At 46.9% G+C, this 25,195-nt stretch overlaps 1 protein-coding gene across 8 annotated transcripts in view; it reads right to left on the reverse strand.

The window, feature by feature from the left end:
* The window catches only part of RAVER2 (ribonucleoprotein, PTB binding 2), a 45,535-nt gene extending 21,253 nt beyond the window's left edge, over positions 1 to 24,282 (reverse strand). For all 8 annotated transcript variants that reach the window (XM_072866516.1, XM_072866517.1, XM_072866519.1 and 5 more), the window contains exons 1-3: positions 23,978 to 24,282; positions 13,423 to 13,489; positions 1,762 to 2,231 (exon numbers count right to left, since the gene is read on the reverse strand). In XM_072866516.1, coding sequence (XP_072722617.1) covers positions 1,762 to 2,231; positions 13,423 to 13,489; positions 23,978 to 24,151 — 711 coding nt within the window. In that variant the 5' untranslated portion in view covers positions 24,152 to 24,282. The remainder of the gene's footprint in view (positions 1 to 1,761; positions 2,232 to 13,422; positions 13,490 to 23,977) is intronic.
* Between the last annotated feature and the right edge of the window lie 913 nt (positions 24,283 to 25,195).

The following is a 25,195-nucleotide window of genomic DNA, read 5'->3' on the forward strand; positions in this document are numbered from 1 at the left end:
CCCCGCCACCTCTCGAGGCAGAGCCTCCCTTACCAGTCAGTACCTGTTGGATGCCCAGTGGAAACATGAGGCATGACTGAGAATAAATCACACGTTTATTCTCTGAGAATCACTGAGAATAAATCCTAAGTTATCATAAGTAAACCTATTTTTGTTCTATTATCATACTTCTATGATCTGCCTATTAGTCTACTACACTGTGTTTATACAAGTGATAGATAATACAAGAATGTGCCAAGAATGCTTTCTTGTATATATTTTTGACTGGGTGCCTATTTCCTAATTCAAAAGCATACTGTTTAATTCCTGTATTTTATAGAAACGTGTTTAGTGCCATTTACTGATAGAATGCATACACAAGCAGACCCTCCTCACCTACATCAGGTGTGACTCACGTTATGATTTAAGAAGGTAAAAGTCAATTTTTAAGTGCACAGTAGAATACTGTTAGTGAAAACCATCTTTATCAAAGAAGCCTGTTATTCTTTGAACTTCAGAAGTTTAAAAGTATGTTGAAAAATTGTTGGGGGAGCCAGATTATCTGACAGCTGGAAAAATGCCCCGAAGTAAAAGACTTTCAAAGATCAAGCTGTTTAGCTAATTAAACAAAGATTGAGCAAGTGACTTGACTACAGCATTTAACACCTTCTTACAGGAAGCAAATAGTGGGGAGCAAAGACTCCTCAATCTAGTCATCAGTGAGGTGAAGCTGAAGCCAGATACATTCAACTGAGAAAACAGACACAAGTGCAAAATAACAAGGGATGGGCAGTTTCTGGAAAGAGTTACTTCCAATTTAGGCATCTCCTGGTGTATTTGGATCAAACAAGTATAAGGATGTGCTTTAGCCAACTACGAATCACTGCGGCTCGAAAAGAGTACTAGGGAAAATGTGATGGCCTGCAGGTGGTCAGACTAGACAGTCTGATGGACCTTCCGGTCTTAGACACTGAGAATCCCTGAAACTAATCCCTGAGCAGCCTTCCAAGATACACAAGAAAAAAGAAAAAAAACCAAACAAACAACTGAAATCATACCCAACTGTGTGACTATAAAGCAAGCTTTCTTTCTACTGCCTGTTTATGATACACTGGCCTGCACCACTTCTACAAACAACGTTTTATTTGCGGTCTAGTATCTCACAAGCCATGATGATGAGAAGGAAACCTTTACACTTGTAAAGGCTAGTAAGGATCTACCTCTTCTGTACCTGCAAGCTTTCCAAAAGATGTACCACTTCTATCACTGGCAAGCCCAGTCAACTATGAGATCCCAAGCCTACATCTTCTCCAGTTAGGGAAAAAACACATTAGAAGTTTGCAGAGGTTTCTTAAATATATTAATTATATACACATATATAGATATATTCTCCATCAGCTAAACTGTTGCACTTGTGGTATTCGTACACTCTGGCTTTCTTTACTGAGCAATAAAACCATCATCAACGTTTACTTTAAAAGCTCTCTAAAATATTTCTAAAATTATTTTCAATAAAATACATGCGGAAGGGATGTCTTATAAACATTTTATTGGCACTTCACAGGAGTGGTCTCCTGCAGAATTCCCAGATGACATCGACCAATCACTGCAAACCCATACCAATAAAGCATCTGTACCACATCATGTATCACAATGCAGATGCATAACCATTCGCTACTTCAATGAAAAATAAAAGGGTAAGACAGCAAGCAGTGAAGATGCAAATACAGAGCTACTTAAGTCATGACCATGATTCTTCCAAAAGATTCAAATTCAACATACCTGGCAGAAAACAGGTTTATATTTTAGTGAGAAAGCTTGGATCAGTTCTTTTGAATCAGCGTAGTCTTTTTGCAATTTATCTACACAAAGGCACTTGGAGTGAATAAGATTTGTCGTCAGCTGGTTCACATCCATCCACTGTGCAAAGAGAGTGCTCTCGTCTAACTGCTTCCCCAGAAGTTCCAGTCTCGCCTTTGCAGCAGAGTCCTTCTTCATATATTCCACAAAGCCATAGCCCTTTGAATGGCCAGTAACTTCGTTATAGACCAAAAAACACCTCTCAACATTGCCATACGCACGCACAAGTTCTTCAAACTCTTCTAACGTAAATGAAATGGGCAAATTAGTAATGCACAGCAAAGCATCTGTTGGTTGGAGTTGCACAGATATTTCTTTTCCCCGTAGAGAATACTGGTGAAATTTCCGAATTGCGTTTTGAGCCTGCTCTCCATTTAACAGAGTAACGAACGCTGTAAGAGACCAAAACAAGTACCATCACCTACCACAGCTTCTGTCCAGCTACAGAGGTAATTACTATACCTCTCCCTGCCCCCAAAACCCACCAGCGTAAGTCACAGGAAAGACAAGAGTTTGGGATTTACCGTGAAGATACAATAGATACAGAGATATGCTGTAATATATGTGTTTTAAAATTTGACATTATCAACTGGATGTCATGAGTAATTAACTCAAAGAGCGACTACAGAAACACAGCTACACTCAACCTCACTACTTGTAACACAACAAAATTTTACATTTGGGAAACAAAAAGCAATTAAATTTTTTACTGAAGTCAACACATACTGATTCTACCGACTTTCTTTGAAGACAGCATCCATAAATTCTCATGTCAGGGTTACTGGATCTTTTTTAGGGTTTGAGTCTGTAAAGCACTTCACACAATAACAGAATCACAGACTGGGTGGAGGTGGCAGGGACCTCTGGAGGTCACCTTGTCCAACCCCCTGAAAAAGCAGGGCCACCCAGAACTGGTTGCGCAGGACCATGCCCAGACGGGTTCTTAATATCTCCGAGGATGGAGAATCCACAACCTCTCTGGGTAACCTGTAACAGTGCTAGGTAACCCTCACAGTGAAAAAGTGTTTCCTCATGTTCAGAGGGAAACTCCTGTGGTTCACATGGCACCTCTTACCTCGTACCCTGTGAATTAAAGAGGACGTAATAGTCTGCAGTTAACCAAGCAGATGGCAGCTAATTCATGTGTTTTCTTCCAGTGACCAACTGAAGTGCACAGGACAGGGCACTCCCAAGCAAAAACTTTAGTTCATATCAGAGAAAGACAGACGCAAGTCTTGCACTTCACGCAGAGATACCCTTGGCACAGCCAGCCGCTCGGGCATGCAGGGTTAACCATTGGGATGTGTCTTCGGTGCCAAAGGTGTGAAAGGTCACCTTCAGAAAACTCAACCACCATCTTTCTTCCAGAATACCCTTCAAACCCACAGATCTCAGCAGCAAGTGCCGCCCAAACCTTTAAAACAGGGCAGAGGGTAGGAACTGCTGCTTTTGATTCTCTTTCAACCTTTGCTGAGCTGCTCCTCTTTACATTGATCCTACAGCTACCTCATTTCCTTCCCCAGCACTACCAATTCTTGTTTCCCATTTCATTTTATTCTTCATTTAATTGTGTCTTCTCGTTTGACTGCTGGAAAAGCAGTATCACGTGGATGCAGCACCAGCTCCAGGCACCAGCCCTGGGGATGTCATGGCCACATCACAGTGGGCAGACAGCTCGTGGTGGTCTATGTCACAAAGGGGTCGGTGACATGGTTGGCCCCAGATGGGTAAAAAAAGGGCTGTGCCAGCCCAGACTGGCAGATGAGGAGGCAGGTGAGCAAAGACTTAGAGGCTACACAACACCCACCATATCTCTATCCCTTCACGATCATACAGCCAGCCAGAAGGTGCCCACAGATCTGGGCAAATGAAAGGCTGCACCACCCACTGTATCTGTACCCCATCCACATCCCACAGGTACCTAAAAGGTGCCCACAGCCGCGGACAAAGGAAATGCTGCAACACCAACCACCTATGTAACATGCCATGGTCCCACAAGCAGCTAGAAGGAACACGCAGCCCTGGACAAGGGGACCTCCAAAACACCCACTGTATCTGTACCCCATCACGATCATACAGCCAGCCAGAAGGTGCCCAAAATCGTGGGTAATGGGAGAACCGCACCACTCACTGTATCTCTACCCCATCCAGGTCCCACAGGCAACTCAATGGTACCAACACCCATGGACAATGGGTGCGACGCAACACCAACCACCTCTGTACCGTGCCATGGTCCCACAAGCAGCTGGAAGGAACGTGCAGCCGTGGACAAGGGGATCTCCAGAACACCCACTGTACCTGAGCCCCGTCACGATCACACAGCCAGCCAAGTAGGTGCCCAAAACCATGGGCAATGGCAGAACTTCACCACACCCTGTATCTCTACCCCATCCAGGTCCCACAGGCAGCTCAAAGGTGCCCACAGCCACGGACAAAGGGAGCGCCGCAACACCAAACACCTCTGTAACATGTCGTGGTCCCACAGGCAGCTGGAAGGAACACGCAGCCATGGACAATCTCACCTCCGCAACACTTTTGGTTCATTTCAGTGAAAGACAGACGCAAGTCTTGCACTTCACGCAGAGATACCCTTGGCACAGCCAGCCGCTCGGGCATGCAGGGTTAACCACTGGGACGCGTCTTCAGTGCCAAAGGTGTGAAAGGTCACCTTCAGAAAACTCAACCAGCATCTTTCTTCCAGAATACCCTTCAAACCCACAGATCTCAGCAGCAAGTGCCGCCCAAATCTTTAAAACAGGGCAGAGGGTAGGAACTGCTGCTTTTGATTCTCTTTCAACCTTTGCTGAGCTGCTCCTCTTTACATTGATCCTACAGCTACCTCATTTCCTTCCCCAGCACTACCAATTCTTGTTTTCTATTTCATTTTATTCTTCATTTAATTGTGTCTTCTCGTTTGACTGCTGGAAAAGCAGTATCACGTGGATGCAGCACCAGCTCCAGGCACCAGCCCTGGGGATGTCATGGCCACATCACAGTGGGCAGACAGCTCGTGGTGGTCTATGTCACAAAGAGGTCGGTGACATGGTTGGCCCCAGATGGGTAAAAAAAGGGCTGTGCCAGCCCAGACTGGCAGATGAGGAGGCAGGCGAGCAAGGGCTGAGAGGAGCAGGCACGGAGAGGAGGCAAGGGGGCTGGGGCTGCCCACAGCCGTGGAGGGTGACTTCCCTTTTGTTGCTTCTCCTGAGAATTGCAGCCAGACTCCTGGAAAGGGACACAACCAGACCACAGCTCCTGTCCTCTCTCACCTCGTCACTCGGACGGAGAGCTGTCAGTGCTCTACAGGACAGGTAAGACAGTCCTGGCCTCTACCCCATCCTGGGTAGAACCAAGGAGCTTCCCAAAGCCATGGGCAAAGGGAGCTCCACAACCCTCTCCTCTGGGTAGACGAGGGGTGGGCACAAGCCCTGGTGATGTAATGGCCATGTCACAGTGGGCAGAACGTTGGCAGTGGTCCATGTCACAGTGGCGTATGTGACAGGGTTGGTACAGGACAGGTGTCTCCTGGCTGGCTGTGATTCATATGATAGACAGCCTTGGCATGGGACTGGCATTGCTCTGGGTAAGGAGGCCAGGGATGCTCATGGCCACAGACAAGTGGCTCCTGTGGTTGTTGCTTCTCCTGCCTTCATCAGCCGCAGCCTGGACATGAGCACAACCACGTGACAGCATGCTCCTGTTGTCTCCCCCCTCGTCACTCGGACGGAGAGCTCTCGGTGCTCTACAGGACAGATAAGACAGCCCTGACTTCTGACTCATCCTGGTCTTGCAGAGAGCGTCCCAAAGCCATGGGCAAAGGGAGCTCCACAACCTTGTCCCCTTGGTAGCCGAGGGCTGGGTCCCAAACAAGATCCCGGAGCAAACCCTGGGGATCTCATGGCCATGTCACAGCCAGATGGACCCAGCTGGATATAAAAAGGGATGCACGGCTCCAGACTGCCAGACGAAGAGAGAGGTGAGAAAAAACTTACAAGCTCCGCAATACCCACCATATCTCTACCCTGCCACGATCATACGGCCAGCAACAACGTGCCCAAAAGTCTGGGCAAATGAAAGGCTGCAACACCCACTGCATCTGTACCCCATCCAGGTGCCATAGGCAGCAGGTCAAAGGTGCCCAGAAACGTGGACAACAGAAGCGCCGCAAAACCAACCACATCTGTGACATCTCATGGTCCCACGAGCACCTAGAAGGAATGTAGAGTCATGGACAAGGGGGTCTCTACAACACCCGCCGTATCTGTGCCCCGTCACGATCATACAGCCAGGAAAAGGTGCCCACAGATCTGGGCAAATGAAAGGGCAAAGGCTGCAACATCCACTCTATCTGTACTCCATCCACGTTCTACAGGCACCTCAAAGGTGCCCAACTCCATGGACAACAGAAATGCTGCAACACCAACCACCTCTGTACCATGCCATGGTCCCACAAGCAGCTACAAGGAACGCGCAACCCTGGACAAGGACATCTCCGCAATACCAACCGTATCTGTACCCCATCACGATCATACAGCCAGCCAGAAGGTGCCCAAAATCGAGGGCAAACGGAGACCCACAACACTCACTCTACCTCTACCCCATCCAGGTCCCACAGGCAACTCAATGGTACCAACACCCGTGGAGAATGGGTGCGACGCAATACCAACCACCTCTGTACCGTGCCACGATCCCACAAGCACCTACAAGGAACACGGAGCCATGGGCAAAGAGATCTCTACAACATACACTGCATCTGTGCCCCGTCACGATCATACAGCCAGCCAGTAGGTGCCCAAAACCACGGGCAATGGCAGAACTTCACCACACCCTCTATCTCTACCCCATCCACGTCCCACAGGCAGAAGCTCAAAGGTGCCCACAGCCACGGACAAAGGAAATGCCGCAACACCAACCACCTCTCTAATATGCCACGATCCCACAAGCAGCTACAAGGAACGCTAAGCTATGGACAAGGAGACCTCTGCAATACCCACCGTATCTGTGCCCCATCACGATCATACAGCCAGCCAGAAGGTAACCAAAATCACGGGCAATGGCAGAACTTCACCACACCGTGTATCTCTACCCCATCCAGGTCTCACAGGCAGCAGATCAAAGTTGCCCACAGCCACGGAGAAAGGAAATGCCGCAACACCAACCACCTCTGTAACATGCCATGGTCCCACAAGCAGCTGCAAGGAACGCGCAGGCCTGGACAAGGAGACCTCTGCAATACCCACCGTATCTGTACCCCGTCATGATCATACAGCCAGCCAGAAGGTGCCCAAAATCACAGGCAAAGGGACACCTGCACTACTCACTGTATCTCTACCCCATCCAGGTCCAACAGGCAGCTCAAAGTTGCCCACAGCTGCGGAGAAAGGAAATGCCGGAACACCATCCACCTCTAACATGCAATCGTCCCACAAACAGCTGGAAGGAACGCGCAAACTTGCAGAAGGGGACTTCTGCAATATCCACCGTATCTATGCCCCGTCATGATCATACAGCCAGCCAGACGGTGACCAAAACCACGGGCAATGGCAGAACTTCACCACACCCTCTATCTCTACCCCATCCACGTCCCACAGGCAGAAGCTCAAAGGTGCCCACAGCCACGGACAAAGGAAATGCCGCAACACCAACCACCTCTCTAACATGCCACGGTTCCACAAGCAGCTAGAAGGAACATGGAGCCATTGAAAAGGGGATCTCCACAACAACCACTGTATCTGTGCTCTGTCACAACCCTACAGCCAGCCAGAAGGTGCCCAAAATTGTTGGCAAAGGGAGAACCGCACCACTCACTGCATCTGTACCCCATGCAGGTCCCACACGCACCTCTCTGGTGCCCATCGCCATGGACAAAGGAAATGACGCAACACCAACCACCTCTGTACCATGCCATGGTCCCATAAGCAGCTACAAGGAACGCGCAGGCCTGGACAAGGAGACCTCTGCAATACCCACCGTATCTGTGCCCCATCACAATCATACAGCCAGCCAGAAGGTAACCAAAATCGAGGGCAAAGGGAGAGCCGCACCACTCACTCTATCTCTACCCCATCCAGGTCCCACAGGCAACTCAATGGTACCAACACCTGTGGACAATGGGTGTGACGCAACATCAACCACCTCTGTAACATGCCACGATCCCACAAGCACCTACAAGGAACACGGAGCCAGGGGCAAGGAGATCTCTACAACATCCACCGTATCTGGGCCTCGTCACGATCATACAGCCAGCCAGTAGGTGCCCAAAACCACGGGCAATGGCAGAACTTCACCACACCCTGTATCTCCACCCCATCCCCGTCCCACAGGCAGAAGCTCAAAGGTGCCCACAGCCACGGACAAAGGAAACGCCACAACACCAACCACCTCTGTACCATGCCATGGTCCCACAAGCAGCTACAAGGAACGCGCAGGCCTGGACAAGGACAGCTCCGCAATACCAACCGTATCTGTACCCCATCACGATCATACAGCCAGCCAGAAGGTGCCCAAAATCGAGGGCAAACGGAGACCCGCAACACTCACTCTACCTCTACCCCATCCAGGTCCCACAGGCAACTCAATGGTACCAACACCCGTGGAGAATGGGTGCGACGCAACACCAACCACCTCTGTACCGTGCCACGATCCCACAAGCACCTACAAGGAACACGGAGCCATGGGCAAAGAGATCTCTACAACATACACTGCATCTGTGCCCCGTCACGATCATACAGCCAGCCAGTAGGTGCCCAAAACCACGGGCAATGGCAGAACTTCACCACACCCTCTATCTCTACCCCATCCACGTCCCACAGGCAGAAGCTCAAAGGTGCCCACAGCCACGGACAAAGGAAATGCCGCAACACCAACCACCTCTCTAACATGCCATGGTTCCACAAGCAGCTAGAAGGAACATAGAGCCATTGAAAAGCGGATCTCCACAACAACCACCGTATCTGTGCTCTGTCACAACCCTACAGCCAGACAGAAGGTGCCCAAAATCGAGGGCAAAGGAGAACCGCACCACTCACTGCATCTGTACCCCATGCAGGTCCCAAGGCACCTCTCTGGTGCCCATCGCCGTGGACAAATGAAATGACGCAACACCAACCACCTCTGTAACATGCCACGATCCCACAAGCAGCTACAAGGAACGCTAAGATATGGACAAGGAGACCTCTGCAATACCCACCGTATCTGTGCCCCATCACGATCATACAGCCAGCCAGAAGGTAACCAAAATCACGGGCAATGGCAGAACTTCACCACACCGTGTATCTCTACCCCATCCAGATCTCACAGGCAGCAGATCAAAGTTGCCCACAGCCACGGAGAAAGGAAATGCCACAACACCAACCACCTCTGTAACATGCCATGGTCCCACAAGCAGCTACAAGGAACGTGCAGGCCTGGACAAGGAGACCTCTGCAATACCCACCGTATCTGTACCCCGTCATGATCATACAGCCAGCCAGAAGGTGCCCAAAATCACAGGCAAAGGGACAGCCGCACTACTCACTGTATCTCTACCCCATCCAGGTCCAACAGGCAGCTCAAAGGTGCCCACAGCTGCGGAGAAAGGAAATGCTGCAACACCATCCACCTCTAACATGCAATCGTCCCACAAACAGCTGGAAGGAACGCGCAAACTTGCAGAAGGGGACTTCTGCAATATCCACCGTATCTATGCCCCGTCATGATCATACAGCCAGCCAGACGGTGACCAAAACCACGGGCAATGGCAGAACTTCACCACACTCTCTATCTCTACCCCATCCACGTCCCACAGGCAGAAGCTCAAAGGTGCCCACAGCCACGGACAAAGAAAATGCCGCAACACCAACCACCTCTCTAACATGCCACGGTTCCACAAGCAGCTAGAAGGAACATGGAGCCATTGAAAAGGGGATCTCCACAACAACCACTGTATCTGTGCTCTGTCACAACCCTACAGCCAGCCAGAAGTTGCCCAAAATCGAGGGCAAAGGAGAACCGCACCACTCACTGCATCTGTACCCCATGCAGGTCCCAAGGCACCTCTCTGGTGCCCATCGCCGTGGACAAAGGAAATGACGCAACACCAACCACCTCTGTACCATGCCATGGTCCCACAAGCAGCTACAAGGAACACTAAGCTATGGACAAGGAGACCTCTGCAATATCCACCGTATCTGTGCCCCATCACGATCATACAGCCACCCAGTAGGTGCCCAAAACCACGGGCAACGGCAGAACTTCACCACACCCTCTATCTCTACCCCATCCACGTCCCACAGGCAGAAGCTCAAAGGTGCCCACAGCCACGGACAAAGGAAATGCCGCAACACCAACCATCTCTCTAACATGCCATGGTCCCACAGGCAGCCAGAAGGAACATGGAGCCATTGAAAAGGGGATCTCCACAACATCCACCGTATCTGTGCTCTGTCACAATCATACAGCCAGCCAGAAGGTGCCCAAAATTGTTGGCAAAGGGAGAACCGCACCACTCACTGCATCTGTACCCCATGCAGGTCCCACACGCATCTCAATGGTGCCCATCGCCGTCGACAAAGGAAATGCCGCAACACCAACCACCTCTGTAACATGCCATGGTCCCACAAGCAGCTACAAGGAACGCGCAGGCCTGGACAAGGAGACCTCTGCAATACCCACCGTATCTGTGCCCAATCACAATCATACAGCCAGCCAGAAGGTGCCCAAAATCACAGGCAAAGGGACAGCACACCACTCACTGTATCTCTACCCCATCCAGGTCCAACAGGCAGCTCAAAGGTGCCCACAGCTGCAGAGAACAGAAACGCCGCAACAACAACCACCTCTGTAACATGCCATGGTCCCACAAACACCTGGAAGCAACACGCAAACTTGCAGAAGGGGAATTCTGCAATATCCACCATATATATGCCCCGTCATGATCATGCAGCCAGCCAGTAGGTGCCCACAGATCTGGGCAAATGAAAGGCTGCAACATCCACTCTATCTGTACCGCATCCAGGTTCTACAGGCACCTCAAAAAGTGCCCAACGCCATGGACAAACAAAATGCCGCAACACCAACCACTTCTGTAACATACGATGGCCTCACAAGCAGCTACAAGGAACATGGAGCCATGGAAAAGGGGAACTCCACAACACCCGCCGTATCTGTGCCCTGTCACAACCATACAGCCAGCCAGAAGGTGCCCAAAATCGAGAGCAAAGGAGAACCGCACCACTCACTGCATCTGTACCCCATGCAGATCCCACAGGCACCTTAATGCTGCCCATCACCGTCGACAAAGGAAATGACGCAACACCAACCACCTCTCTAACATGCCATGGTCCCACAAGCAGCTACAAGGAACGCGCAGGCCTGGACAAGGAGACCTCTGCAATACCCACTGTATCTGTGCCCCGTCACGTTCATACAGCCAGCCAGAAGGTAACCAAAATCACGGTCAATGGCAGAAATTCACCACACCCTCTATCTCTACCCCATCCAGGTCCCACAGGCAGCTCAAAGGTGCCCACAGCCACAGACAAAGGAAACGCCACAACACCAACCACCTCTATAACATGCCATGGTCCCACAAGCAGGTACAACAAATGCGCAGGCCTGGACAAGGACACCTCCGCAATACCAACCGTATCTGTACCCCATCATGATCATACAGCCAGGCGGACGGTGCCCAAAATCAAGGGCAAAGGGAGAGCCGCACCAGTCACTGTATCTCTACCCCATCCAGGTCCCACAGGCAACTCAATGGTACCAACACCCGTGGAGAATGGGTGCGACGCAACATCAACCACCTCTGTAACATACCATGGCCCCACAAGCAGCTGGAAGGAACACGGAGCCATGGGCAAGGGGATCTCTACAACATCCACCGTATCTGTGCCCCGTCACGATCATACACCCAGCCAGAAGGTGCCCAAAATCACGGGCAATAGCAGAACTTCACCACACCCTATCTCTTTTCCCCATCCAGGTCCCAAAGGCATCTCAAAGGTGCCCACAGCCACGGATAAAGGAAACGCTGCAACACCAACCACCTCTCTAACATGCCATGGTCCGCCAAGCAGGTGGAAGGAATGCGCAATCGTGGGCAAGCAGACCTGCGCAATATCCAACGTATCTGTAACCTTTCAGCATCCTACAGCCAACCAGAATGTGCCCAAAATCATGGGCAAAGGGAGAACGTGACCACTCACGGTATCTCTACCCCATCTAGGTCCCAGAGGCAAGTCAAGATGCCCACAGCCCTGGACAACGGCAGCACTGCAATGCCCATTGGATCTCTACCCTGTCCCGATCATACAGCCAGCCACACAGCAAAACTACTAACATAAAAAAAATTATCTGCACTATAGAGAACATGAGTGTGAAGAGCTGAGAGGCATGAGTACTTTGTTGATTGTAGAGATTCTTTGACATTAGGCCTCTGATCACAGTTTTATAGCCTTCATCAATCTGGAGATAAAGGAATTACTCTATCCAAATGAGAAGCCAAGACAAAATAAACCACCTACAGTGTATTCCAGTCACGAAAATTTGCAGAGGCATGCTTTAAAACACACAAAAATTCACATGAATAGGCTAAGTACTATATATCTATGTATACACAAAGACACACATACGTATACACTCCAAAAACAACAGAAATACATTCACAGTAGAAAGCTTGTTATATATGACAGCATCTATATTAAATGAAAAAATTCATCACTCTCTTACTCTTACCAAATATTTCCCTTCACACCGAACACAGACGTTCAGTCTGTTGTGTGACAGCGGTCTATAGTACCTCACACTCAAACTGGTCTTATTCCATATTCAGAAATCAAATTTGTAAGATAATGGGACATTAAAGCAGAAATTTTTGCTCCTTAGAAGCAGGTGCCAAGAAACACTATTATCCTCATGAAATTCTGACAGAAATCTATCACAGCTACTGCATTAAGATTTTGTCCTGGAAACCAAGGTTGCCTCAGGAGATAGCCCAGCCTGTGGGATCTATGGCGATTTGGAAGGACAGGAACATGAAGAGAAATATTTGTCCATTTCTGTACCTCACAAGCGCTAAAAATCCATGAATCCCCATGTCAGACAATTTGTAAATGGAGGATCAGACTTAAATAATTCAGGATTTAATTCAGGACAACATTTCCTTCAAAGACTTCAGTATTGCTTTAATAAATTGCTTCTGGCTTATATTACCTGACACAAATGCATCTGGAGCTAGGTACTTTTTCCTCTGATCATGCCATAGGCACATGTGGTTTGTCCTAAGAGAGGCCTCAGGACTAGTTTTTCAAAGGAAATCAGGCAGTTGAGGTTAGCTTTGTCCCAAAGAGACACACGCTAAGGGAATACGCCTGAGAGATACCATAGTGGACCAATGTACTTTTGTCTGACATCAGTAACGTTTCCAACTCTCCATTGGCTTCAGTAGAAGGTGACAAACTATGCAGCCAAAAAAGGCACTGAGGGACAATCAAGCTCTGTGACAGCAGAGAAGTTGATGACTTCATACACAGAATATGATGTTCCTCACTAGTTTCATCACAGAATTGAAACGTGTGACACTGGATGACTTTAAGTTCTTACCTGTTCTTTTATTTCTGTCCACATAACAATACTTGATTTCATAATCTTTAAATAAGTCATGGATCTCCTGAAAGAGAAAAGTACAAGTAACATCAGATAAATAATTCACCAGACCAAATAAGTGTATAAATTCATCTTCATTTAAAAACAAAACAAAAGCTTTTCCAATAAACAGAAAATTCACCATAGAAACACTATCAAATATTTGTTTTTAAAAGAGCTGGTTATACTACTGCAGCAATGTTTTTATCTCATATAAAAAAATTGGCTTACTGAATTTGATTAATTTACTTTTCATTATATCAAATCACATAAGCACAACAGGGTGTCCTGTTGACTGTCTTTTGATAAAGATGAATAACATCACAGTTCATTAAATAGCAAACCCCCCCCAATTTCTCCGAAGTACAGCTAGCATAGTTAAAATACCACACAGACAAGAAATACCAGCAACATCACATCATGCAGTTTACTGAGGGCAGGCAACACTGTCATAAAATGCAACAGTTGCTTTAGTTTCCTATAACTGTTTAAGTTCACTTTAACAGATTTTCACTCTTTTAGTAATAAACATTCTTTCAACCAGCAGATAATTGTGCCCAGAATACCTCCTGGAAAGTATCCTCTATCAATTAGTGCACAGATGCTCAACGAAGAATCAATCCCAAGAGCATTATTTGCTCCCACTAATTAACAGGGAGAGAGCAGGGGTGTGGGAGGGGTGGGATAGGAGCAAGTGTAAGGCATGTACCAGTTTGCTATAGCTATACCCCAGCAAGAGCAAGGTATATGCACATGCCCCACAAAAAACACGAATGATTATCAGTTCAGTGGCGAGAATGCAGAGATGAACATTAATCATCCCCAAGAAGAAACCCTATGTCGTAACCTGGACATATGTATTCTTTTAGTTGGATAAATCCCATACACAATAGCAAAAGACCATTTGGGTACGCAAAATAGTCAGCCAACTTTGTCGTAAAGTTTAATTGCAGACAATTTCCAGCAGCCCAGTCTACTTGCCAGTTTGCTAATTCAATATATATAGCCTAAAGGTTAATTGGGTTCTCCATGACTGGTATCAGGTGCCTACCTTTTAGTCAAGCGAGCACCAATCTCTAGTTTCACTAGTTAACAGCTGTCAATTACCACATTAATAAAATATGGCAGCGTTTTTCAAGCTACCAGTCATCCTGTAATCCGATGTTATAAGGATGTGGTTTCTGAAAAGCAAAATACACCACACACAATTCAAAGATTCAAGTCAGGTAGGCAATTTGATTGCGGACATCTCTCTAACGAGAATTAGACAGTAGGTCACTGAGAAGACACTTCCTGTACAGTTTTGTACAGCTCAGCTGTATTGTGGCACTGAAGACCCTAAAGACGTTATTTCTGTCCCACTTAGAAAAAGGGGGACATATTTACCTTTTTTATTTAATACATTATTTCACAAGAGTAACACTGAAAGTTTTATATCATGACTAAGTAGCAGGAAATATTATTTCAAACAGCTCTGAACACTCTTTTCAAAATCATCTGTGAATCAGATGATTCCACATGACTTCCCAGTAACGGAAACTTTAGTTGGGAGGGAAAATAGCCTGTAGTGAACATATCTTCGTGGGATAATCATGAGGTCTCATGTAAAAAATGATGAGAACATAAGGAAGATTTAAAATTAAAACCTAATTTAAGCAAAGTAATTTTTGTAAAGATTTTAACACCGATTTCCACAGGTTGTTTCAAACACTGACAGGTTTGTTTGAAGGTGCTTGTTCTTGTGCTCTCGTGGCCCCCATGGCAGGGCTGAGCCCTTTACCTGTGGAACTGAGTTTGTGTAGTATTTTTCACATAAAGACCATTTGTGACAATTTACAAAAATAAAACACACCATGCCAACTCTTAAGCAAACGTACACTCCTTCTAAGTAAAGAGATATTTACATATCTGTGTACATTAGACTAAGATTCTTCATAATATTTCCAGAAGTACTAAGCCAGCTTTTGAACTCGGTCACTTCTCTAAACTTTACTTTTAACATCTTTCAACAAATAGGTCTGTTAGAAAAGAACAAACACTACTACCATTTTAATGTTGTTAACAGTTTCTATTCCCAACAGCTCAGAACAGAACTGTCACGGGAAGCAATAAGATCACTTTACCTGCTGTTCCTAACCAAGTTCAGTTGCGCACCACCAAACACAGTGCACCAACAGCACCGAACGTAGCTGGCCCCTTTGGTGTAAGCAGTGACCCGGTATTTGGGCCAGGAAGGAGTGTTTACTCCGGGAGGAGAAACGGGTCATCCAAGTCAGGTATATTCTCTGGTGCAAACCTATTAACTTGCAAGGAATGTAAGCAGAGGGCTGTTTCCCTGCGCACAGCAGAAACAAACAGCCGCAGTTTGTTCCCCATTCCCGACCTCCCGGCAGCCTGCTGGCTCATGCACGCGGGGAGCCTGGCCTCCGCACCCCCAGCCCAGCTACGCCAGCCCTCTCCCCGTGTCAGGACCTACCGCCACCACCGCACAGACCCACAGAGAAGCCGACAGCCCCTACCCATGCTCTGCAGCAGGAAAACCTTTCGCCCTCCCCAGGTTAGCCTTACCATGGCACTGCCTTCTACTGGGCAGCCACAGAGAAAGGCAACGCACGCGCTCACCATTTATCACAGGAGGTTTAACAAAGCAGTAGTAATAAACTCAGCGGTGGTACCACACAGGAGCAGTGGTGTCCACCCCCAGCTGCCACCACTTTGCCCACGCTCACAATATCCACATACAAACTGTCTGTCAACCAAGCCTGGCCACTATTAGTATTTTTTCCACATAATGTTTACAAAACTGCTTCACCTGAAGGATTTTTTCCTCTTTTATAAACAAATGAATCTACTAGTCTAAAAAAAAGTGACTGACAATTACCACAATAATCATCATTTAACTGCATCATATTAAGTCTAAACAAAATGGCAACATCCACTAACATGCGGAAGGTCTAGCTGCCATGAGTGTCATGTACTGAACGTCAGGGTATATTATAATATTTTGACAACAAAAATTGTAAGCAGTTATAAAGCTATCTGGCAGCCATACCGCAGTGATGAATCCCATGAAGTTTCCAACACAAACACTATTTATAGTGGTGTGTATCTTGGCCCTTAATTATTGCACTCTAGGATCGACTCATAGTTCGTAATGACTCATAGATCAACTCATAGACGTAAAATTCAGCACCAGCTCTTGGGCACGAAGGTGTGTTTGTACCTGAGCAAAGTCCCCGCCAGGCAGCTCCCAGCGGATGTGTCCCTGGTCAAAACAAGGATGATACATACCGCAGAAATGGAGAGGAGAGAGCTTGCTCAGAGTAACAGCAGTTGCATAAACATGTGGGCCATGCCAGCGGCTCTAACTAAACATCTTGGAACAGAAATGTAACCAATAACGCTTAGCTACTATACAGTCCCTTAAACCTTCAAAGTTCTTAAAAGCAGACTTTGAAAGCTAGTTAATCTTATCATCAGTAACAATTAAAATCCTAACTAGAAAATAAACAGTTCATACTTTAAAATTAGCAGAAAAAGCAAAAACAAATATATTAAAGGGAGTTTAAGAGAAACCACTAGTAAATACAGGCTGAATATACTTTTAAAAATGTATTATTTACTACTATAAGAAATGCGGTCTTGAAATACTTCAGTTCTTGGCCTGTCCTGTCTTGTCTTGGGTAGAAAAACCAGCAACATGAGTTCTTACCACATACTATCAATTTGAAATGTGCATCTCTCAAATGGAAAGAATGCCTTCCTTAGAGAGGATCTGTCTTTATGCTTTATTACCTGCATTGTTTTAAACGCAAACAAGAAAAGGAGTCATTAACAGGCACATTTGCCCTATTTATCAAATTAGTAAAGCTCAATGTATTATTTCTAATAAAATCAGCTTTTCATACCCAGGATCTCATAGTGCAAGAAAAGAAATATGCAAGAAATACTCAGTAATGACCTGGAACAATATACCAGGTATATAAAGCCTACAGCACCCTAAACCCAAATATTTTTCTCTCTCTAGATGTAATACTGAATTCTGTTATTCTGGCAACAAAAATATTTAACAATTATAATGGTGCCTGGCCAGATTTCTACAGTAAGCTTTAGCGGTGTTTCCAATATAAACACTGTACAAGCCTGGTCTATAACTTGGCTCTCAGTAAGTAGCTGAAGGCCTACACTTCACACGCATATTCTTGAAACAGGAATCAATTATGTTTTAAGTAGTTGAACCAAATAACATGTTTGGCTAACCAAGAAGTTTTAAATCATCTCATAACTAAAAAAGACTTTGTTTTCATTTGTGCAGGCTGAGCAGGAAAGAGGAGGACTTCTCAGGAAAAAGTTTTACATTTACAAATTATATAATGGGGTGTTCATTTAATTCAAATTTTAGACCACTAAATCTTTGAGTCTGTGACATGACACATGGATTTCACTGCAGATATTAAAAAAAAAAAAAAGAAGAAAAAAAAAGGTAGTAAGCAAGAGAACAGCAACACACCTTAAAATGATAATCTGTTACTGGTGGGAAAATCCCAGAGGCTCCATCGGAGAGTAAGAAGTGGAGTACATAGCACCACAAGAGGGTTAGATAACAAAGCACAAGGACTGATGCAAAGTGCAATTTTAAACATCTCCTCCACAGAGGTAGGAGGTCCTCAAATTTTCACCAACTGGGCATCGACTGCCAGATGAATCCTCCCTTGCTCCTAACAAGCAAAATTTCAGACAAAGATTGGGTTCACCATATCATATAGTACGTTCTCTTCTTTGACAAATTTTCAAGTTTTTTTTCAATGTTGCATTAAAGAAAGTTCTTAGGTGAGCAATGGCTGTGGGATCATGTCTAAGATGTGTAGCAGATGTCTACCTGCCCAGGCATCCAGGAACAGAGAGCACTGAGGTGTGCCCTAAAGCTTTTGCTCAGCACATTCCCCCTTCACTTCCACGAACAGTCACAAACTATGAAACCCAAAATAAAGTCAAGCCTGTAATTCTAGGCCATAAACTGCCTTTGGGGCAAACCTTTTTGTTTGTAAGATCATACCCTCCAAAGATCTTTACTAAAGTAATATAAGAAAACGTTAAGACAGAAGAACAACAGTTTTTCAATAAACTTATGATGGACATGGAATGAAAAACATATTTCTCTGATCTTCCAGAGACATATTAGTGTCTTGATAAGAGGAATACTATGGGACTGGAAATTAATTTCATCATCCTGGGTATACTGGGCAGTATGCAAGCTAAATGAAAGATGAAAAAGACATAGAAGAGGTAACATGAGAGAGCAAGAGCACAAAGCAAAATAAAAGCAATAAAGAAAATCAAGAAGCATATACATCCTAAGACATGAGAGCTACTCACTATCCAGCAAGCATGCCTTTCATGTTCAGTCAGTGTGACGGAGGACTAACTAAAACACAAAGACCCCTTCTACTTAAACGTCTGGCATACAACAGATCGGGAGAGATTACTTCCTCAAATCATCACAGTTCATTAAAGGCTTTCGATCAAAAAGGAACAAGGAAAAATTGTGGCTAATCCTGGGGGAAAGAAGAAGGAAAGAATAAAACAACCCAACCCCACCAGAAATAGCACCATGCTAAGTATTAGTTTGTCTTTTGATCAGGAATAGACATGGGTGAAAAAAACTGGATGGGTACATCAAGTCCCAAAACACAAAATAAATCCCCATCCTGGGTGGACTGCACCAGTTTCTTATCAACACTTAAATGTTTCATCTTTCTTTAGATTCTGCCATGCCAAAGAAGAACTACAGGGTATTAAAATAATTAATCAGCCCTACTTTACTTCATGTCCTACATTAAAGTAGAACATCCCCTCTATAAGATTTATTTTCTAGCTTCAGATGTTAAAGGAGAAAACCAGAAATGTGAACATAATATGGTGGCATTTAAAGATAATGAAGCACAGAAAAAACCTGGTTGAAAGCAAGTGCATCTTCCGCAGCACTGGCTCCTTAGCTGCAAAGAGGGGAATCAAAAAGTGAACAGCCCTCGTTGGTCAGCTAATCTTAGCAGTGAAGACTGGAGATTTTGCTACAAATCTCAGTAATGATTAGCAAGAAAGACGGCCCAAGGTCTAGTCTTTCTAACAGCAATTCCATGGGATCTGAACTGGTATGCCAGGACACCAGACAGTGATACGTCACATTTATGAGCTACTGCTCCTATGGAACTTAATCAGACATAAATAAGGAACCACTAACAGTGAAAAAACAATGACTTGGGAGAAATCAAAAACAATTCTTCTAATCCATTGGGGTAATTACAAAAACCAAAACAAACAGAAGCTGACTTGCCATACAATAGTCTAGCAAAATAAAACTTCCCGTTTAGTAAGGTACAGTTTTACTTACACTCTGGTCATCGTGAAGTTCTTGGCATCTCTTTACCAGTAAAGGGGAGAAGAAGTTATCGTTTCCTTCCCTCCGTCTGCCCAGAGCAGTTGTCCTGCCTCCCAGAGCACTCAGAGCAGTTTTATGGTAGTTACAAGGACCTTCAATTTGCAATGCATGCCTTTGAACGCTGCACTTTCAGCATCGTACGCGATTGTGTTCCTTGCTATTGGAATGCATTAGTCGGTTCATCAGAGATGACGGTTCAGGGAGATGCACGCACAACAAGGCAATCGCACAAGACATCCACAAGACATCCATCGCACAAGAGATTGCTAATTCATTGCCAAGCACTGACCAGAATAAAACAACCAACTACAACCAAGCTTACCTTTAAGTCTCTTTGCAAAGATTCTTGATACAAACATCAGCCTTACCACAACATTGCGTCAGAGGATATTAATGCTAACAAGAACAGATCCGCTATCTGACATTTTTTCAAAAAGAAGACCAACACCAACGGGACAATCTTGCCCCCTAAGTAGAACAAAATACTGAGCAGAGTTTTAATATAGTTCGCATATAGCTACAATGATAGAAAAACATCGGATTGAGGGAAGGAGGGAAAACACATTAGTCAAGACAGGAGTTGATCTGGTAAGCTGTTTTACTCACAACACTGACCCAACTGACAGGCATCAGTCAGAGCACTAACAAGTGCATTTCTATCTAATTTTACAGGTTCAGCAATCTAAAAAGTAATAAAAATATAGCTGCAGAGATATCAGTGGTGCTTCATCTCAAGATTTAGAGAGTCATAGCAACAGTGTATGTCCATTTGTAGGTCATTATCACACCACATGTTTGATAACTTGCACAGTTCAGGTACTGTGCTGGCAGAATCAGTCGAGGATGAGTACGGGGAACTAACTGGCAAATCTGGAAGACTCCACTGCGACAGGCCAGTACAAAAATCGATTGACTTGGCAACTAAACAGTAAACGGAGACTTTGCTTTCAAGAACAGTGAAGGTGCTAATAAAAACGTTTACTGCAGATCTGTCACAAAAACACCTTTCTCCATGGCTGTAGTGAGAGAATTGCCTGAAGAAATACTAATCCTGCAAGTACTTATTTGCAGATTGAGCTAAAAAGCCCAATGCAGAAAGAATCTTCTTGGCATAATTTTGACTTAATTTGTTCCCCCTTTGGATTTGTTTCATACTGATACTCAATGAAAAAAGCTTGTAAGGGAACGCTGACTTACTTGGTGTGCCAGACTGTAAAGTACTTTCTTCAGGCTGTCCTTCCTCCTGAAAACAGGCTCTGGATTTCTTTAGGAACGCAGATGTTGCCAAATGCATTTAGAGAGAAATCCCACTTGCCAAGATTCAATTGTGGGCAACCTTTGCCCCTTAACAATAGCCACCCAGCACCTAAAGTGCTGAACACTTCTGACACTTAAAGATCTGTTTGTTTGGTTTCTAAGACTACAAACCAGTGGTACTCTGTTTCTGGTTCAGAAACTTCATGGCTAAGGTACATTTCTTCTGTGGCCTTGAGAGTAATTTTTTTTTTAATTCAGTTTAACACAGGTGGAACTCCAAAGGTAATAGAAGATTACAAGTACAATAATAAATAAAAAAAGTTAATATGTAGCTGCAACTGGCAGAGGAAAATGTTTGTTAACTAATTTCACCTGTTAAAAAATAAGAGTTTTGTTCTCATTTTGAAAATTATGACCCTTCTGACAAAACTGAACATCTCCATCAATGTATATCGGCAGAAGAGCCGTTTCTCACTTGAAAACTATTTCAGTAAATCTTGGCCTCACTCTTCATGTAATAACAACAAATGATAGCAAACCCAACATCCCAATGGTTAGAGATGAATAACTACATTTATTAAAGCCTGTTCTGGAAGACCTTGCTGCATTTTAACAATGTTCATCTCTTTCTTCATGGTGAATAAATTGGCCAGGTTAGCAATAGTTTATCTGATTTTACTTGGCTAACCAATCATTTCAAGAAGAAAACAGCAGACAAAACACCTCTGCACAGTGTTTAGCAAGGGCGTTAATCGGAAATAAGAAATGCTAAGTTTCATGGTAATTTTTGGAAATGCATGACAGCCAAATACGCAGGTATACTTAACACGCCTGACCACAAACATACTACTTCTTTCCAAAACTGCTCCAGGACAGAAACTTCCTCTCTATAGCACAACTATTCTGCCTGTACATGGCAACACCAGTAGCTCAACAATGTTAAAAATTAAAATGACATCTTCTGAAACTGTATTTCAGGATCTGTACATGGTGGTACTGTTCTAGCCATAGTAACAGGTGAACATTAGAACTTTATATATGGAGAAAAAGGCACCTAAGTGCTACTTTTAAGTCATCAAAACAAAATGGCAAACTTCCAAAATACTGTGTGGCTGCCAAATTGGACCTTCACACTAATACTGCCCTGTAGCGTTCTTTGCCTGACCAAGCAACGCCAAACTTGATGGCTTCCATATAGGTGAGATGTGCTTTTAACCAGTCCGCATGTGAATTTGTGAAGTACCTGCTGCGTGCAACAGAAGCAATACAACTGTTCGAGTGTCAGACAGAGTGATCCTGTTCTGGCTATCCACAGCAAGCATCTTGTGATACACCAGTAAGCCCTCTCTGTCAACACAGTCACGCGTGATGGCTTCTTGAAGAGATGATGAAGATTAGCACCATCTTCCAAGTTGTGAGTTTGCTACGGATTAGGTCATTAGGTTGCCATAAATAAGAGGTGAGGCTCGGTGTGTAAATCACCATGCAGGATCACAGCAAAACTGTCATTTCTAAAACTCTTAACTACCTACGATCACACTACAGCACGGCCAAACAGATGGAAAGGCACCACATACGTGAGAACAAAACATCAAGAAGTGCAGCAGCAAGCTGTACTCTGGATCAAATTACACTGATTGCTGAAAGATTCTCGCTGAAATGAATGGTCCCCTTCTACCAGAGGTATGGAGAAAATAATAGTCTTCACGTGCTGCACATACCCGCAGGTAGTAAAATTGCCTGTGCTTTACAAAGAGAGGGGATGAGACACAAGGAGCAGTTCAGAACAAAAGCTGTAATTACATTTTTTTATACTTGTGCATCAAGTTGAATATTCAGAGCTGGTAAAGATCCGGTAAGTGACTGTGCAATTAAATCGCCTCAAAATCTGACTCACATGCATTAGGTTTAAGAGTTCACCGATTTTCTCCTCTGAATTGCAGTAATTTGAGCGGAATTTTCCTAAACCACCAACAGATTGCAGAAAACCACTTTCACTGGCTATGTGCTGCTCACCTCAGGAAAAAAAAAAAAAAAAAAACCAAAACCCCACCAAAAAAACAGGCTTGAAGCTTTTTAGCTTTGCTTTTACACAGAAACTGGATGTGTTGCAGGACCATTAAGCCGCCCTACCTGTCTGGACACGGCAAGTACACAGGTGCCACCTCACGAGTACCACTAACGGGCCACGCACCGGCCGCCGCTTCCCTTCAGCGGCACTCACACAAGTGCCATTAGCGCGGTCGTTAGCCTTGCTGACTTGCACACCTTGCTGCCGGCGTGCAGAAAAGCACGCTGCCCCTCACAGCCCCCCGGGTTTGCCCCGGGACGGGGGCTGCTCCCTCACGCCCTGGGGCCCGGCCCCGGCTCCCACAGGCGGGCGGGTAACTGTGGGCACCAGCGGGAGGCTGCGGCGGAGCCGTGCCCTGCCAGCCCGGCCTCGCCCCCCGCGGATGAGAGCGACAGTTCCCGCCGGAGGAAGGACAAGCTGGAGCCGGTCTCCGCAGGCACCGCAGCCACCGGCGGTAACAAAGCCGTCTGCCAAAGAAGGCGTCGGAAGAAACGCGAGCGGAGCCGCGGGGGGGAGGAAGGGAAGCTGCAGCCCCCGAACTCCCCCGGGGACGAGGGCAAACGCGGGCCGCCGGGCAGCCCCGCAACCTCCCTCACGCCGGCCCTGGGGAGCGGCTTCCCCGCGGCACCCGGCCCCGCTCCGGGCGCTGCCTCGCCCCGGGACGGGCCCCCCGGGCACGGCCCGCCTGAGGCGCCGGCGGGAGCGCGCCACGCCGCCGGCCGGCTGAGGGGAGGCGGCGGCCGTACCTGGCTGCTGCTCTCGGCCGGCAGGTTCCTCAGCAGGATCTTGCGCCTGTTGCTCAGCTCCCGGCGGGTGCTCGCCAGGCGCCTCGCCACCTCCTCGGGGCCCAGCGGTGGCGGCCGAGCACCCCGCGGCGGTTCCGCGGGCAGCTCCGCGCCGCGCTCGGCTGCTGCCGCCATCTTGCAGAGCGCCCGGGCGAGCGAGGCGGCGCGGGGGGAGCCGCGGCGGTGGGCGGGCGGGCGGCGGGGAAGCCGCGGGGCACGGCACGGCCCGGCGGTGGGACGCAGGGAGCCACGCCAGGCCCCGCCGCGCTCCCCGCCCCCGGCCCGGCCGGCCCCGCCCCGCTGACTGGCCGCGCCCGCCACCCTGTCCCTCGCAGGGGGAGGCTGAAAGCTGCGGAGCCCCCGCCGAGGAGCCCCGTGAGGGGGCAGCAGGCTCGGTCTCCCCGCCAGCCCCGGAGGGACGCCCCGACCCCGGGCCGGTGCCGCACAAAGGCGGTGAAGGGGCGCAGATCCCCTGTGAGGAGAGGAGGACAGCGGGGGGGAGCAGAGAAAACTCGAGTGGAGCTCGGTAGTGCCCGTAACGGCCTCAGGCTGCGAATCTCTTCGGGTTGTGTGGGGATGAGCGGGGATCAGAGGGTGAATTTCATCCCCACAGTAATGTATCTCGAGTCAGATTTTTAGGGAAGGACTTGAGCACTCTTGAGGAGAGTTTGGGGCTCTGTTAGGAGAGAAGTCACCCCAAGAGCCAACATGACAGAGGCGCCTCGAGGAGGCCAAGGCCTGGACGCTGGCCCTCTCTCGCTGTGGCACGAGGTAGCTCATCGCACCCAGAAGGTACCCTTTCCTCAAAGTCCCACTGTCAATACCTTCCTTGGGTACAAGTCCACCCGGAGAGACTGAAATGCAGAATGACAACAAAATAAAGCAGGTCCCGAGCGAACCCAAATGCTCCGTCAGAGGTTAGCAGGCACGATGGCCCAAGATGATCTTGTTCTAATTTTATTCTTCATCAGAAACATACCAAACAAATTACAAAGCATCCAAATAGGTAAAACAACGCCTGGATGCTGCGCTTGTGGCAGAAGTCACCCTCTTGTGGCAAAGCACCATGTAATGGTGGATGGGCAGGCACAGGGCTTGTGACTGTCACACAAAGAAAAGGAGCGCAACATCCAGATAGAGGGAAAGTATTTCTGGGAGTCATTATAAAATAAATTTTCC

The sequence above is a fragment of the Ciconia boyciana genome, chromosome 7 (genome assembly GCF_034638445.1).
Source record: "Ciconia boyciana chromosome 7, ASM3463844v1, whole genome shotgun sequence".
Classification (NCBI taxonomy): domain Eukaryota; kingdom Metazoa; phylum Chordata; class Aves; order Ciconiiformes; family Ciconiidae; genus Ciconia; species Ciconia boyciana.